Source organism: Balaenoptera borealis (genome assembly GCF_965194805.1).
Source record: "Balaenoptera borealis genome assembly, chromosome: X".
Lineage (NCBI taxonomy): Eukaryota > Metazoa > Chordata > Mammalia > Artiodactyla > Balaenopteridae > Balaenoptera > Balaenoptera borealis.
In genome coordinates this window covers 49,709,938-49,725,139 of record NC_138881.1, presented here as the reverse complement: position 1 = coordinate 49,725,139, position 15,202 = coordinate 49,709,938, and the positions used below count along the sequence as shown (strand labels likewise).

The 15,202-nt window shown below is 38.1% G+C and overlaps 2 protein-coding genes across 2 annotated transcripts; both read right to left on the bottom strand.

Moving 5' to 3' along the window:
* Positions 1–3,816: 3,816 nt before the first annotated feature.
* Positions 3,817–5,318, bottom strand: SPIN3 (spindlin family member 3). Its single transcript, XM_082376733.1, has 2 exons — positions 5,076–5,318; positions 3,817–4,720 (listed from the first exon to the last, which is right to left on the bottom strand). Exon 2 carries the CDS (start codon positions 4,716–4,718, stop codon positions 3,942–3,944), a length of 777 nt encoding a protein of 258 aa, XP_082232859.1. The 5' UTR covers positions 4,719–4,720; positions 5,076–5,318; the 3' UTR covers positions 3,817–3,941.
* Positions 5,319–9,572: 4,254 nt separating this feature from the next.
* Positions 9,573–11,073, bottom strand: LOC309620414 (protein S100-A11). The gene has a single exon (XM_082376756.1). The coding sequence runs from the start codon at positions 10,050–10,052 to the stop codon at positions 9,741–9,743; it is 312 nt and encodes a 103-aa protein (XP_082232882.1). The 5' UTR covers positions 10,053–11,073; the 3' UTR covers positions 9,573–9,740.
* Between the last annotated feature and the right edge of the window lie 4,129 nt (positions 11,074–15,202).

The window sequence follows — 15,202 nt, the reverse complement described above, 5'->3', positions numbered from 1 at the left end:
TGGAACTGCTGGTCTAATTTTGCTACCATGAGGAAAGGCAGCCTGAGAATGGAACTGACATACTGAAGAGGGAAACTCGTAATGAATCACAGACACTGAGCCTGAGCCCCAATCAAACTGTGCCTGAAGCCCATCTAACTTCTGGATTATTTTAGTTACATGAATCAATAATGCTTGGTAACTGTTTAAACATGTTTAACAGGGGCTTCTTGTTATATGCAGAAAAGCATTCTGTCATAAAAGGCAAACAAATTTGCATATGACAGTAGATGTCAGTGTAAGTTGGAATAAAAAAAATGATTGTTCATTTCAATTTTGAATAACTGATTATAGTACCTTAACTTTTTCCACAGCTTCAATTTATAGTTGATTTCCCCTTTAACTTCCCTCAATAAAAATATACTGGCCTCAAGGAGTTCCTTCCACAAAATCGATCATGTTTACATACATTTCACATTCTACTAGTCAGAAAAATTTACCTGGCAGAAATTGTTGGTTTGCAGGGACATGTAAGTTTTCATTAAACTAGGTTGGGGTATGGAAGTCTGAATTAATCATACCTCCTTCCCTTCCAGATTCTGAACCAACTAAAAAATATACACAGGAATCAAAGAGGGATTAAAATACCAGCTTTAATATATTGTTAAATGAAAAAGCAAAATTCATAATAGCATGTATAGTATGCCACAATTGTATAAAAATCTGATATACACATATATAATATGCTTGTAAATACATGGATTATCTCCGGAAAAATACATAGTAACTGGTAAGAGTGGTTATCTTTGGAAATTGGGACTGAGGTCAGGGGTGGGAGAAAAGGAAGGAGACTTACTTTATACTGTATATCCTTCTGTACTGTTTGATTTTTACCAGAGGTGTGTGTTTTTGTCCAAAAATGATTTATATGTTAAAAATTTTTAAAGAATAAAAATAGATACCAGCTTTATTGCTGACAGGTCTGGACTGGAGAACATGTTTTGGACCTAAGCCTGAAATGAACTTTTACCCCAAGTGTAAAGACAATGGATCCCCCACCCCAGAGGATGAGAGAGGCCTACAGATTAGATGTTTACCCAGCCATGTAGTGAAGGACTGTAGTCTTTTCCATATCTTTCTGTGAGAAATGAGCTCAAGAGCCAAGAGGGCCCTAAGTTGCATATCCATAATAACCCTTTTCTCAAGTTCACCAAGTTATTTCTCCTCTCATTTGGGAGACGGGTAGAAATTTTCTTCCAAATATTTTTGAGAGGCACAAGTCCTTTAGTTTCTTGGCCAGGAACATGGAGAGAGGCAGAGGATAGATCCTATCATACTTTTGGACATTTCTGTCCAGATTGCCAACACCCAAGACAAACAAGGTTTGGCTGTCCCCTTTGGGGAAGACCAGCAGTATCTTAGGAATGTCCTGCTGCCACTTGTGTAAGACTGGTGAGCAGTTCTGCTTTTGCCCCAGAAGGCTCTGAAATAAGTCAAACTAAAACAGTAATTAAATTAACTCTAAGGCTACGTTACACCCCAGGTTGAAAATTCACTCACTATTTTATCCCCAATTTATAATTATGTCCAGCCACATTATCTGACATAGCTTACAAAGATTATACAATAAGCCCTAAAGATAGCATTAAAATACTACAAATAATACAATATCAACAACATAATGAAAATGCCTTAATTTGAACTGTATGAAAATCACACCAACTATTAAACTCCAAGGGAAAAATGAATACCTCCAATTAAATTTCTATTTTAAAGTCCAAAGGAATTAAAGTCCAAAATTCTGCCTTCCCCAAATTCTTGGTTTTTCTGATGTCAGCCATACAGATCTCACAAAGATGTCTGGACAGATATGGGGTTCCTTCAGCAGCTGTAGCCTGGGCTGTCTTCCTCTTGATTTGGTGTAGTTCCTTCAGAACTTCAGGAGTTGAATTAATCTAACCCCACAATTGCATGTCATACATATATGTCATACATTAAGAGTCCACAGGGTCAACAGGACATAAGATTATCACAGTGCCAGCCTCACATCCAAAAAATTAGCAAGCACACTAATCCTCAGCCTCTAAAACAGATATCTCAAGCAAATTTATGTCCCCAGGACGTAGTAAATAGGGTAATACAGACCCACATTGCTGTCATCAGTCAAATATCTGAGCAGAGACTTAGTGGCATCAAAAGGAAGAAACACAGACAGAGAAAACATGGAAGAAGAGAATACTTTCTTGCTTTCATCCTCAGCAGGATGCCAGTCTGTCTGTGCCAGTAGTCTGGACTCCATGACCTGTGAACTTAAACTAATTTGGAAGATATTTCCCAAGTGGTTGATTGTACCGTCATGAGTCCCAGCCTCAAATTTGCAGAAGTCCATGGCCTGTGTGTTACTGCTAATGGAGCTTCTATCAGAAACCCAATGAGAATGCATTGGCTTTGGCCGGGTGCTTCTCTCCAAAACCCTGCTTATTTTTCAACCTTTTCTTTCCTAGTTAACATTCCAAGGTTAACCTTCACTAATGCCTTCAATAATGGAAGGTACAAGGCCCACTTCATTACTTATTTTTCTGCTGAAGTAGGGCTCACCCTTATCTGCACATGAGTTTCTTAGGTCCAGCCAAGAAACAGGATAAAGTTGAAAAACAAAACACTAACAGATATCTATTAGATTTCTATCTACCAATGCCAGCATTTAAAACATCATTAAGCACTTAGAACATCATTGTGTATTGATCATCTAGCACTGATTCTAATCTCTGTGTTCCTCAGTCCTGTGAGGACACCAGAATAAATGAACTCACCAGTTCCTACAAGGAAGCAAAGCCTATTTTCAGCTTTTCTTAGTTCTAGCAAGTGCATTGCCCACTTCATATGCTGGGACTCAGAAGTCTTCTAAGAATCAAATGAAAACCTAATTTAAAATTTTTCGAAGTGTCCTTCTTGGTATAGGAAAGAAATCTGTATCTCAGCCTGATTCCAGATTCTTGCTCCTTTATATTGAGGTCCTAGACAGATCTGCCAACCCTTGCCAAACCTAGCCTTTACCCTGTGACTGAGGACTAGGGCTAGAGCCCGGCCTAATGCTCTATTGGGCTGGCAAAGCCCAATTGTGCTAAAGTCTGCCTGCACAGCCTGTGTCTGTAAAAACCCACTCCTTGTCTGCAGGTACCAGCCAGAGCTATTGTAGACAACAGAAATCCTAATGCCATTTATGACCAACCATGATTTCTCCACTTGCGGTTTGGTTCCCAAATGCTTGCCCTCTTAACAATTTTGTAAGGTTTCTCAGCCTATGCTTATGTACTAAAATGTAAAATAATTACCCTCTTGATTTCCGAACCAAGTTTAGTAATAGGTACAAGAATCAGAGAGGGAACAAAATATTAACCTTACTTTCAGTACAGTTAGAAGTTAAAATGCAACTTAGACAGAAGACCAAAATAAGCTTCCCATTCCTCCCCATATTAGACTTTTGAAGAGGAGGGGTTGAATTGCAAAGACACTTACCCAGCCAGCCCTAAGGGGAGGGTTGAATTGCAAAGAAATTTACCCAGACAGCCATATTGAATATCTCAGGAAGCTTCACACTTCAGTGAGTGCAGATTGTCCAAATGCCCAAAAGAATGAAGCAAGAGGTGTTCAGCTACCTTTAGCCTATTAACACCACCCAAGATAAAAATATGGGGCAATGGATGTCAGACTTTACCCTTCTCACTAATTAGATAAGTCAATCATTCTTCTGTGGGGAGGAACCAGTAAAAAGGTTGGAGATAAAGGCAAAAGGTTTCTTCAAAAAATGTCTGAGAGGGTGGAAGTTCCAATTTTTTGCCAGGCAAAAGTGTGAAAAATTGGGAGAAGATGGTTCTTACAAACTGTAAAGCAATCAAGACTTTTTGTGTGTTCAGATTTTACAAACAGTCTCACATATTTGGCAAATTTCAAAATGACCTCTAAGATGTTTTTACCAAATCATAGACATAGATATGGAAATCATCATCAAATTTGATGAAGTACACAGAGGGTTTTGCTTCCACCTGATGAATGACCATGCCAGTTCTCTTGGAGCCATCCTCCTTGGCATATTCCACCTGTTTGCCTACTAGGCTGTCTATGACTTCTCCTGGCTCCCTCTCTGCGAGAGGAGAATCATTGGAATCTGGAAGGATGTGTAGGTCACCGTCTTTATAATCATCTAAGAGCTGGTACATATATAATACAGGATCTTTCTCATAGGTAATGTAAAACCATGTGTTCATGACAGGTGCCTGAGCTAAGACCATCCCCCTCCATTCATTTTTGGAACCTTCCTCTGTCTCAAAAATATGTTCCACTGCTTTGCCAATCATAATTTCTGTTAAGTGTGTATCACTGATTCTAGATGATGCAACTCTATTAGGAAGGATTTCAAGTGATGACACTCTTTCATCTCTGTGAAGTTCCAATCCATAAACACAGTCAAATCCATCATATTTGATAAGATACAGAGAGGGATTTACAGGTACCTGATCCAGAACGGTTCCCTTCCACTGTGTTAGAGGTTCATCTCCGTCTTTCCATCCGTGCCGAATTCTGCAGCCTACGATGTTCCTCCGATGCTGGGAGGTGGGTCTGCTCCTATGCTTCTTGTGTGCAGTCTTTCTCTTCATCACGGTCACAGACACACTGGCATGTCCTGCGCCTGTCCTGGACCGCTGCCCTGCAGCTGCTTTTCCGAGCGGGGTCTTCATGCCTGCGCGGAGTACAGTAGCAAGGAGGACCAAGAAATGAAATCAAGAAAAAATAAATTCAATGCATGACACGGTGAACTTTTTCTCCTAATTAGTGCATTCTATGCACCCACGCCTAAGTTTTTCCCGAAAGCTATGCAGAAAGGCTGGAAATCAAGGCATTCTGGCTGCGTGCCTGCAGTAACCTTTCTCCCCAGCTAGTTCAGGCTATGCTAGCGCGAAGGAGTTGCGGTTGCAGTCAAAGAAATAGGGTGCACCCTCCTATTCCTCCCGCCCTGCGTCCAACACTGTCCAGGCCAGGGGGCACAGACTCCCCCAGGCCGGGGATAGCGGGCCTCGCGTGCCCAAATCGGGCACCTCGCTGCTGCCTCCGCGGTGAGCCTGTGTCAAAGGAGGACCAGCAGACGACGAGCCAGGTGCTTGCTAGAGCTGGGAGGGAGGATCCTTAGGAGAGGAGCGTGTCAAGTGGGCTGCAGGACAGGCAAACAGGATGGCGGCAGTGTCTCCAGCACTCGGCTCGCGGGCCCTCCGCTCCCTGTTGGCAGCAGCGGCCCCTCTGCCACATCAGGTTCCCACCAGCCGCTGCAGTCGCCGCAGTCTCCTCCCTCTTTTCCGTAGAGCACAGCTTCCGGCCAGGAGAGAGGCCTCCCCTTCCTGCCCAGAAAAGCACCCCCCGCACCTCGCCCGCCAACTCTCTTGTCCGCCCCTGCCCTGGGCCTGGGAGACGCTCTTTGGTTCCTTGCCCCGCCCCTTTCCCAAAATCTGGAGCCGCCTGGCCAACAAATCCCCTCCCCAACCGCCTTGCGCCCCCTCTTCAGTTCTGGGCCCCCAGTCTCCCCACCCCCACCCTTATCCTTACCTCAGTACCCTTGACCCATCTGCTTTTCATCCTCCAGGAATTTGCCCTTTCCTTTCCCCCTGTCATTCTGGAGTTATTCTTTATATACAGAAACCTGCCTTTTCTGTCATTTAAGGGAATTTGAGGTAGGAGAGAAATGCACTAGTGCTCAGTCTGCCATCTTGACCCAATCTCTCGGTAATTTTTACTGACTTGTACTCCCGGACTTGTTGAGGATAATTTTTTTTTTCTTTTTCACTGATTGCAGAGGAATTGTATGAGCAATGTGTGCACGGTGTAAAGTTTAGCAAATTGACATGAAGAAGAAAATAATCAACTATAAACCCACCTCCCATTCTGCAGGGCTCATAGCCAAATATTAACACTTTCCATTGCCTTATTAATACGCTCTTACAAAGCTGGGATAATTTTGCATATGCATTTTCATGGCATGCCCTTTTCCATATAGAATAAGTGTTTAATCAGGTTATTAGATATTGTCTGAAACATGTTTTGTAGTGGCTTCACTAAAATCAGCATAAGGATATTTTCACAGTTTAACCATTCCCTCCCACCTTCACATGTTTAGTTTAAAAAAAAAATACTTATAAAATGATGCTTGCATACGAATGATTAATCTGTTCTTTTGAACAGAATAATTTAGATGTAAACTTATAATCAAAACAATTATTACAATTATAAGAATTTAGTATTTCAACACTGCGAGATCATAAATCTATGGAGAAAGACTTATTTTAGAAGAGATTCAGTTTTGTTTTCATTACAGCCATCGTAGTGGGTGTGAAGTAGTATCTCATTGCGGTTTTAATTTCCACATCTTTTTTTATGGTTAGATGTGGTTACTTTTAATTTTTATTTTTAACAATTTTTTATTGAAATACAGTTAATTCACAATACTGTGCTAGTTTCAAGTTCACAGCAAGGTGACCCAGTCACACACACACATGAATAAATATGTATACTCTTTTTTCACATTTTCCTCCATTACAGGTTACCATAAGACATTGAGTATAGTTCCCTGTGCTATACAGTAGGTCCTTGTTGTTTATCTGTTTTATATACAGTATTGCATATATTTTAATCCCAGACTCCTAATTTATCCCTTCCCCCTCCCCCTTGGTAACCATAAGTTCGTTTTCCATGTCTGTGGGTCTATTTCTGTTTTGCAAATAAGTTCATTTGCATAATTATTTTAGATTCCACATATAAGTGATATCATATGCTATCTTTGTCTGGTTTACTTTACTTAGTGTGATAATCTCTAGGTCCATGCATGTTGCTGCAAATGGCATTATTTCATTTTTTTAATGGCTGAGTAATATTCTATTGTATATATGTACCACATCTTCTTTACTCATTCATCTGTCAGTGGACATTAGGTTGCTTCCATGTCTTGACTATTGGAAACAGTGCTGCAATGAATATTGGGGTGCATGTGTCTTTTCGAACCATGTTTTTCTCTGTATATATGCCCAGGAGTAGGATTGCTGGATCATATGTTAGCTCTATTTTTAGTTTCTTAAGGAAACTCCTACTGTTCTCCATAGAGGCTGTACCAATTTACATTCCAACCAATGGTGCAGAAGGGTTCCCTTTTCTCCACACCCTCTCCAACAGTTATCATTTGTAGACTTTTTCATGATGGCCATTCTGATTGGTGTAAGGTGATATATCATTGTAGTTTTAATTTGCATTTGTCTAATAATTAGCGACGTAGAGCATCTTTTCATGTGCCTCTTGGCCATCTGTATGTCTTCTTTGGAGAAATGCCCATTTAGGTCTTCTGCCCATTTTTTGATTGGGGTATTTGGTTTTTGGATATTAAGCTGCATGAGCTGTTTGTAAATTTTGGAGATTAATCTCTTGTGGGTCGCATCATTTTCAAATATTTTCTCCCATTCTGTGGATTGTCTTTTCATTTTGTTTATGGTTTTCTTTGCTGTGCAAAAGCTTTTAAGGTTAATTAGGTCCCATTTGTTTATTTTGTTTTTATTTCCATTACTCTAGGAGATGGATCAAAAAAGATATTGCTGTGGTTTATGTCAAAGAGTGTTCTGCCTATATTTTCCTCTAAGAGTTTTATAACATCTGGCCTTACATTTAGGTCTTTAATCCATTTGAGTTAGTTTTGTGTATGGTGTTAAATAATGTTTTAATTTCACTTTTTTTACATGTAGCTGTAAAGTTTTTCCAGCACCACTTATTGAAGAGACTGTCTTTTCTGCATTGCATATACTTGCCTCCTTTGTCAAAGATAAGGTGACCATAGGTGTGACCATAGGTGTGTGCCTTTATCTCTGGGCTTTCTATTCTGTTCCATTGATCTATATTTCTGTTTTTGTGCCAGTACCATATTGTCTTGATTAATGTAGCTTTGTAGAATAGTCTGATTCCTCCAGCTCCATTTTTCTTTCTTAAGATTGCTTTGGCTATTTGGGGTGTCTTGTATCTCCATACAAATTTTAAGATTTCTGTTTTCTGTGAAAACTGCCATTGATAATTTGATAGGATTTGCATTGAATCTGTAGATTGCCTTGGGTAGTATTGTCATTTTGACAATATTGATTCTTCCAATCCAAGAACATGGTATATCTTTCCATCTCTTTGTGTCGTCTTCAATTTCTTTCATCAGTATCTTATAGTTTTTGGAGAACAGGTCTTTTGCCTCCTTAGGTAGGTTTATTTCTAGGTATTTTATTCTTTTTGATCCAGTGGTAAACGGGAGGGTTTCTTTAATTTCTCTTTCTGATCTTTTGTTGTTAGTGTATAGAAATGCATAGGTTTCTGTATATTAATTTTGTATCCTGCAACTTTACCAAATTCATTGATGAGCTCTAGTATTTTTCTGGTAGCATCTTTAGGATTTTCTATGTATAGTATCATGTCATCTGCAAACAGTGAGAGCTTTACTTCTTTTCCAATTTGGATTGCCTTTATTCCTTTTTCTTCTCTGATTCCTGTGGCTAGGGTTTCCAAAACTATGTTGAATAAAACTGGCGAGAGTGGACATCCTTGTCTTTTTCCTGATCTTAGAGGAAATGCTTCCAGCTTTTCACTATTGAGTATGATGCTAGCTGTTGGCTTGTCATATATGACCTTTATTCTGTTGAGTTATGTTCCCTCTATGCCCACTTTCTGGAGAGTTGTTATCATAAATGGGTTGTTGAAATCTGTCAAAAGCTTTTTTCTGCATCTATTGAGATGATCATATGGTTTTTATTCTTCAATTTGTTGATGCGGTGTATCACACGGATTGAGTTGCAGATATTGAAAAATCCTTGTATCAGTGGGATAAATCCCACTTGATCATGGTGTATGATCCTTTGATTGTAATGATAGATTCGATTTGCTAGTATTCTGTTGAAGATCCTGCATGTATGGTCACCTGTTATATTGGCATGTAATTTTCTTTTTTTGTGGTATCTTTTTCTGGTTTTGGTATCAGGGTAATTGTGGCCTCATAGAATAAGATGTGTTCCTTCCTCTGCAATATGTTTGGACTAGTTTCAGAAGGATAGTTGTTAACTCATCTCTCAATGTTTGATAGAATTCACCTGTGAAGCCATCAGGTCCTGGGCTTTTGTTTTTTGGAAGTTTTAATTTTTTTTAAATTTTTATTTATTTATTTATTTATGTATTTATTGCACTCATAGTCCTTTATTTGTTTGTTTATTCATTTATTGTCCCCCCCCCACTAGAAGGTAACATCAGTGAAGGCAGGACTTTGTCTGTCTTGCTGACTGTATTTTCAAAGCCTATGACAGTGCCTATAGTAGGGGTGTATAGACGTTTAATGAGTGAAAAATAAGTGACGTCTCTCCATCAGTCTGAGTAATTTAGATGATTATGTTGGTATCATTAGTCATGATTATGTATACACCCACGATGCATTTTTACTATTTACTTTGCAACTTCTGGTAACTGTTTCCATCAATCTAATTTATATTCCTCCCAGTCATCTCCCTCCCTTGCACAAATTTACTGACTCTCCAGTGTGTGCTTTAGAAAACAATATTGTTTTATTACTACCAGCAGGAGTGGCCTGCATGGGGTGGTGGGTGCACTGGGCTCAGGGTATGTGTGGGCTGTGAGGGGTAGATGATAATTGGGAAGCTGAAGGAAAGGGAGTGGGGCTGGAGGCCAGGCCCAAAGGCTCCTCTGATTTACTTCTGGGAAGAGGTAGACTTAATAAAGGAGTCATGGCAAGCTAGGGCCAGGCCGCCAATAGGATTAAGAAATTCTTGGAAATCTAGCTGTCCATCAGAGTCGAGGTCCAGCTTCTTCATCATGCGGTCAAGGACACCAGGGTCCTTCTGGTTCTTTGTGAAGGCACCCAGCTCTGTATTCATGAAGATAAGGAACTCGGCCTTGGAGAGTTTGCTGTTGTTACCGTCCCTTCCAGCATGCTTTTGGAAAACAGCAATCAGAGACTCGATGCACCGTTCAGTCTCTGTAGGGCTGGATATTTTTGCCATGTTCGGAGAGGAGCGAAGCACGGGGCTGCGAGTGAGGAGCGGCGAGGCAATCACTCTTTTGGAAGCTTGAAATCCCAGTTTCAATTTTAGTGCTTGTGATTGGTCTGTTTTTATTTTTTATTTTTTTCCTGGTTTAGTCTTGGGAGATTGTACCTTTCTAAGAATTTGTCTGTTTATCTAGGTTGTCCATTTTATTGGCCTATATTTGCTTGTAGCAGTCTCTTACAATCCTTTGTATTTTTGTGGTGTCCCTTGTAAGTTCTCCTTTTTCATTTCTAATTTTATTGATTTGAGCCCTCTCCCTTTTTTTCTTGATGAATCTGACTAAAGCTTTGTCAGTTTTATTTATCTTTTCAAAGAACCATCTTTTAGTTTCATTGATCTTTGCTATTGTTTTCTTCATCTCTATTTTGTTTATTTCTGCTGTGATCTTTATGATTTCTTTCCTTCTACTAACTTTGTGGGTTTTTTGTTGTTGTTGTTGTTCTTTCTCTAGTTGCTTTAGGTGTAAGGTTAGGTTGTTCATTTGAGATTTTGGATGTAGGGTATCTTTTTTGGTAGGGTCTAGCATTTTTCTGTAGGTGGTAGTTCAGTAGTTAGTTGTGATTGTGGTGTTTCTTTAAGAAGGGTTGAGCCCATGTCCTTCTACTCTGCCATCATGTCTTTACCAGTGATCTCATGTTATTTTGATTATTGTAGCTTTGTAGTATAGTCTGAAGTCAGCAAGGGTGAATATTTCTAGCTTTGTTCTTTTTTCTCAAGATTGCTTTGATAATTCAGGGTCTATTGTGATTCCATATAAATTTTAGGATTATTTGTTCTACTTCTCTAAAAAGTGACATAAGTATTTTGAAAGGGATTGCATTAAGTCTGCAGATTACCTTATGTATTACGGATATCTTAACAATATCATTTCCTCATATCCATGACTAAGGGATATCTCTCCATTTCTTTGTGTCAGCTTCAATTTCCTTCATCAATGTTTTAAAGTTTTCACAGTATAAGTCTTTCACCCTCTTGGGTGTGCTTAATCCTAAGTTTATCAATGTTATTTTAAAAGGGACTTTTTTCTTGCTTTCTTTCTCTTTGTGATAGTTCATTATTAGTGTATAGAAAAGCAACAGATATATGTATATTAATCCTGTATCTTTCCACTTTAGGGAATTCATTTATTAGTTCTGTTTGTATGTGGAGACTTTTTCCATATATAGTATCATGTGATGTGCAAATAGTGAGTTTTACTTTTTCCCTTACAATTTGGATGCTTTTCTTCCTTTTACTTCTTTGATTGCTGTGGCTAGGCCTTCCACTGTAATGTTAAATGTAAATGGTGAGAGAGGGCATCCTTCTCTTATTGCTGATTTTATAGGACAGTCTTCCATCTCTTCACTCTTGAGTATGATGTTAGCTGTGGGTTAGTCATAAATGGTCTTTATTATGTTGAGGAATGTTCCCTGTACACCAAACTTCATGAGCATTTTTATGATGAATAGATGTTCAATTTTGTCAAATGCCTTTTTTGCATTGATTGAGTTGATCATGTTATTTTTGTCCTTCTTTTTTTAATGTGTTGTTTCTCACTGATTGATTTGTGGCTATTGAACCATCTTTACATTCCTGGACTAAATCCCACTTGATCATGGTGTATGACCCGTTTTCTATATTGTTGAATTCGGTTTGCTAATATTTCGTCAAGGAGTTTTGCATCTATATCCATCAGAGATATTGCACTGTAAGTTTCTTTTTTTGTAGTACCTTTCTTTCCGGTTTTGGTATGAGGGTAATGTTGGCCTCATAGAATGAAGTTGGGAGTGTTCAATCCTCTTCAACTTTTTGGAATATTTTGAGAAGGATACATATTAGGTTTTCTGTATATATTTGCTAGACCTTCCCTGTGAAATGGACTGGTCCTGGGTTTTGTTTGTTGGGAGTTTTTAAAAATTACAAATTCAATTTCACTACTAGTTATTTGTCTCTTTAGATTATCTATTTCTTCCTGATTCAGTCTTAGAAGGTTGTATCTTTCTAGGCATTTATCCATTTCTTCTAGATGGTCCTGTCTGTTGGTACATAACTGTACTATTCTCCTATGATTTTTTATATCTCTGTGATATCAGTTCTTACTTCTCCTCTTTTATTTCTATTCTGTTTATTTAGGCTCTCTCTTTTTTTTCCTAAAGAGCTTGGCTAATAACTAAAAAAATACAGGCATCCCAATATTCATTGCAACACTATTTACAATAGCCAAGGCATGGAAACAACATAAATGTCCATCAACAGATGAATGGATAAAGAAGGTGTGGTATATATAAATATACTATGGATGTTACTCAGCCACAAAAAAATTGAAATAATGCCATTTTCAGTAACATGGATGGGCCTAGAGATTACCATACTTAAGTGAAGTAAGCCAGACAGAGAAAGACAAATATCATAATCATATCACTTATATGTGGAATCTAAAAAAATTGATACAAACATATAAAGCAGAAATAGACACAGAGACATACAAAACAAACTTATGGTTACCAAAGGGAAAGGGGGGAGGGATAAATTAGGAGTTTGTGATTACACACTACTATATATAAAATATATAACCAACAAGGACGTACTCTACAGCACAGGTAACTATTTCATGTTTTGTAACAACCTTTAAGGGAAAAGACTCTCAAAAGAATATATATACATAACAGAATCATTTTGCTTTACACCATTAAACAATATTGTAAATCAGCTATACTCCAATTAAAAAAAACTCTTCATTTCACTGATTTTTCTATTGTTTTTTGATATCTATATTGTTTATTTCCTCTCTGATTTTTTTATACCTATTTATAATTTTATTTACATAGGAATCTGTTCATCATGCGAATTAATGTAAAAATATGCAATATTTTAAATCAAATGGGCCATAACCATACTACCTACATATAACTACTTTTATTTTTTTAATTTTTTTATTATTATTTTTTAACATTTTTAAAAACATCTTTATTGGAGTATAATTGCTTTACAATGGTTTGTTAGTTTCTGCTTTATAACAAACTGAATCAGTTATACATATACATATGTTCCCATATCTCTTCCCTCTTGCATCTCCCTCCCTCTCACCCTCCCTATCCCACCCCTCTAGGCGATCAAAAACCACCGAACTGATCTCCATGTGCTATGAGGTTGCTTCCCACTAGCTATCTATTTTACGTTTGGTAGTGTATATATGTCCATGCCACTCTCTAACTTTGTCCCAGTTTACTCTTTCCCCTCTCCATATCCTCAAGTCCATTCTCTAGTAGGTCTATGTATTTATTCCTGTCTTACCACTAGGTCCTACATGACATTTTTTTTTCCTTAGATTCCATATATATGTGTTAGCGTACTGTATTTGTTTTTCTCTTCCTGACTTACTTCACTCTGTATGGTAGACTCTAACTACATCCATCTCATGACAAATAATTCTATTTCGATTCTTTTTATGGCTGAGTAATATTCCACTGTATATATGTGCCACATCTTCTTTATCCATTCATCCGATGATGGACACTTAGGTTGCTTCCATGTCCTGGCTATTGTAAATAGAGCTGCAATGAACATTTTGGTACCTGACTCTTTTTGAATTATGGCTTTCTCAGGTTATATGCCCGGTAGTGGGATTGCTGGGTCGTATGCTAGTTCTATTTTTAGTTTTTAAAGGAAACTCCGTACTGTTCTCCATAGTGGCTGTATCAATTTACATTCCCACCAACAGTGCAAGAGGGTTCCCGTTACTCCACACCCTCTCCAGCATTTATTGTTTCTAGATTTTTTGATGATGGCCATTCTGACCGGTGTGAAATGAGATCTGATTGTAGTTTTGATTTGCATTTCTCTAATGATTAATGATGTTGAGCATTCTTTCATGTGTTTGTTGGCAATCTGTATATCTTCTTTCGAGAAATGTCTATTTAGGTCTTCTGCCCATTTTTGGAGAGGGTTGTTTGTTTTTTTTTATTGAGCTGCGTGAGCTGCTTGTAAATTTTGGAGATTAATCCTTTGTCAGTTCCTGTCTTTGCAAATATTATCTCCCATTCTGCAGGTTGTCTTTTGGTCTTGTTTATGGTTTCGTTTGCTGTGCAAGAGCTTTTAAGTTTCATTCAGTCCCATTTGTTTATTATTGTTTTTACTTCCATTTCTCTAGGAGGTGGGTCAAAAAGTATCTTGCTGTGATTTATGTCATATAGTGTTCTGCCTATGTTTTACTCTAAGAGTTTTATAGTGTCTGGTCTTACATTGAGGTTTTTAATCGATTTTGAGTTTGTTTTTGCGTACGGTGTTAGGGTGTGTTCTAACTTCATACTTTTACATGTACCTGTCCAGTTTTACCAGCACCACTTATTGAAGAAGCTGTCTTTTCTCCACTGTATATTCTTGCTTCCTTTATCAAAGATAAGGTGACCATATGTGCATGGGTATATGTCTGGGCTTTCTATCCTGTTCCATTGATCTATATTTCTGTTTTTGTGCCAGTACCATACTGTCTTGATTACTGTATCTTTGAAGTATAGTCTGAAGTCAGGGACCCTGATTCATCCAGCTCCGGTTTTTTTTCACAAAATTGCATTTGCTATTCGGAGTCTTTTGTGTTTCCATACAAATTGTGAAATTTATTGTTCTACTTCTGTGAAAAATGCCAGTGGTAGTTTCATAGGGATTGTGTTGAACCTGTAGATTGCTTTGGGTAGTAGAGTCATTTTCACAATGTTGATTCTTCCAATCCAAGGACACAGTATATCTGTCCATCTATTTGTATCATCTTCAATTTCTTTCATCAGTGTCTTATAATTTTCTGCATACAGGTTTTTGTCTCCTCAGGTAGGTTAATTACTAGATATTTTATTCTTTTTGTTGCAGTGGTAAACGGGAGTGTTTTCTCAATTTCACTTTCAGATTTTTCGTCATTAGTGTATAGGAAAGCAAGAGATTTCTGTGCATTAATTTTGTATCCTGCTACTTTACCAAATTCATTGATTAGCTCTAGTAGTTTTCTGGTAGCATCTTTAAGATTCTCTATGTAGAGTGTCATGTCACGACAAACAGTGACAGCTATATTTCTTCTTTTCCGATATGGATTCTTTTTATTTCTTTTTCTTCTCTGATTGGTGTGGCTAAAACTA

Coding starts and splice junctions, on each gene's coding strand:
- SPIN3 (XM_082376733.1), bottom strand. CDS start 4,718: ATGAAGACCCCGCTCGGAAAAGCAGCTGCAGGGCAGCGGTCCAGGACA.
- LOC309620414 (XM_082376756.1), bottom strand. CDS start 10,052: ATGGCAAAAATATCCAGCCCTACAGAGACTGAACGGTGCATCGAGTCT.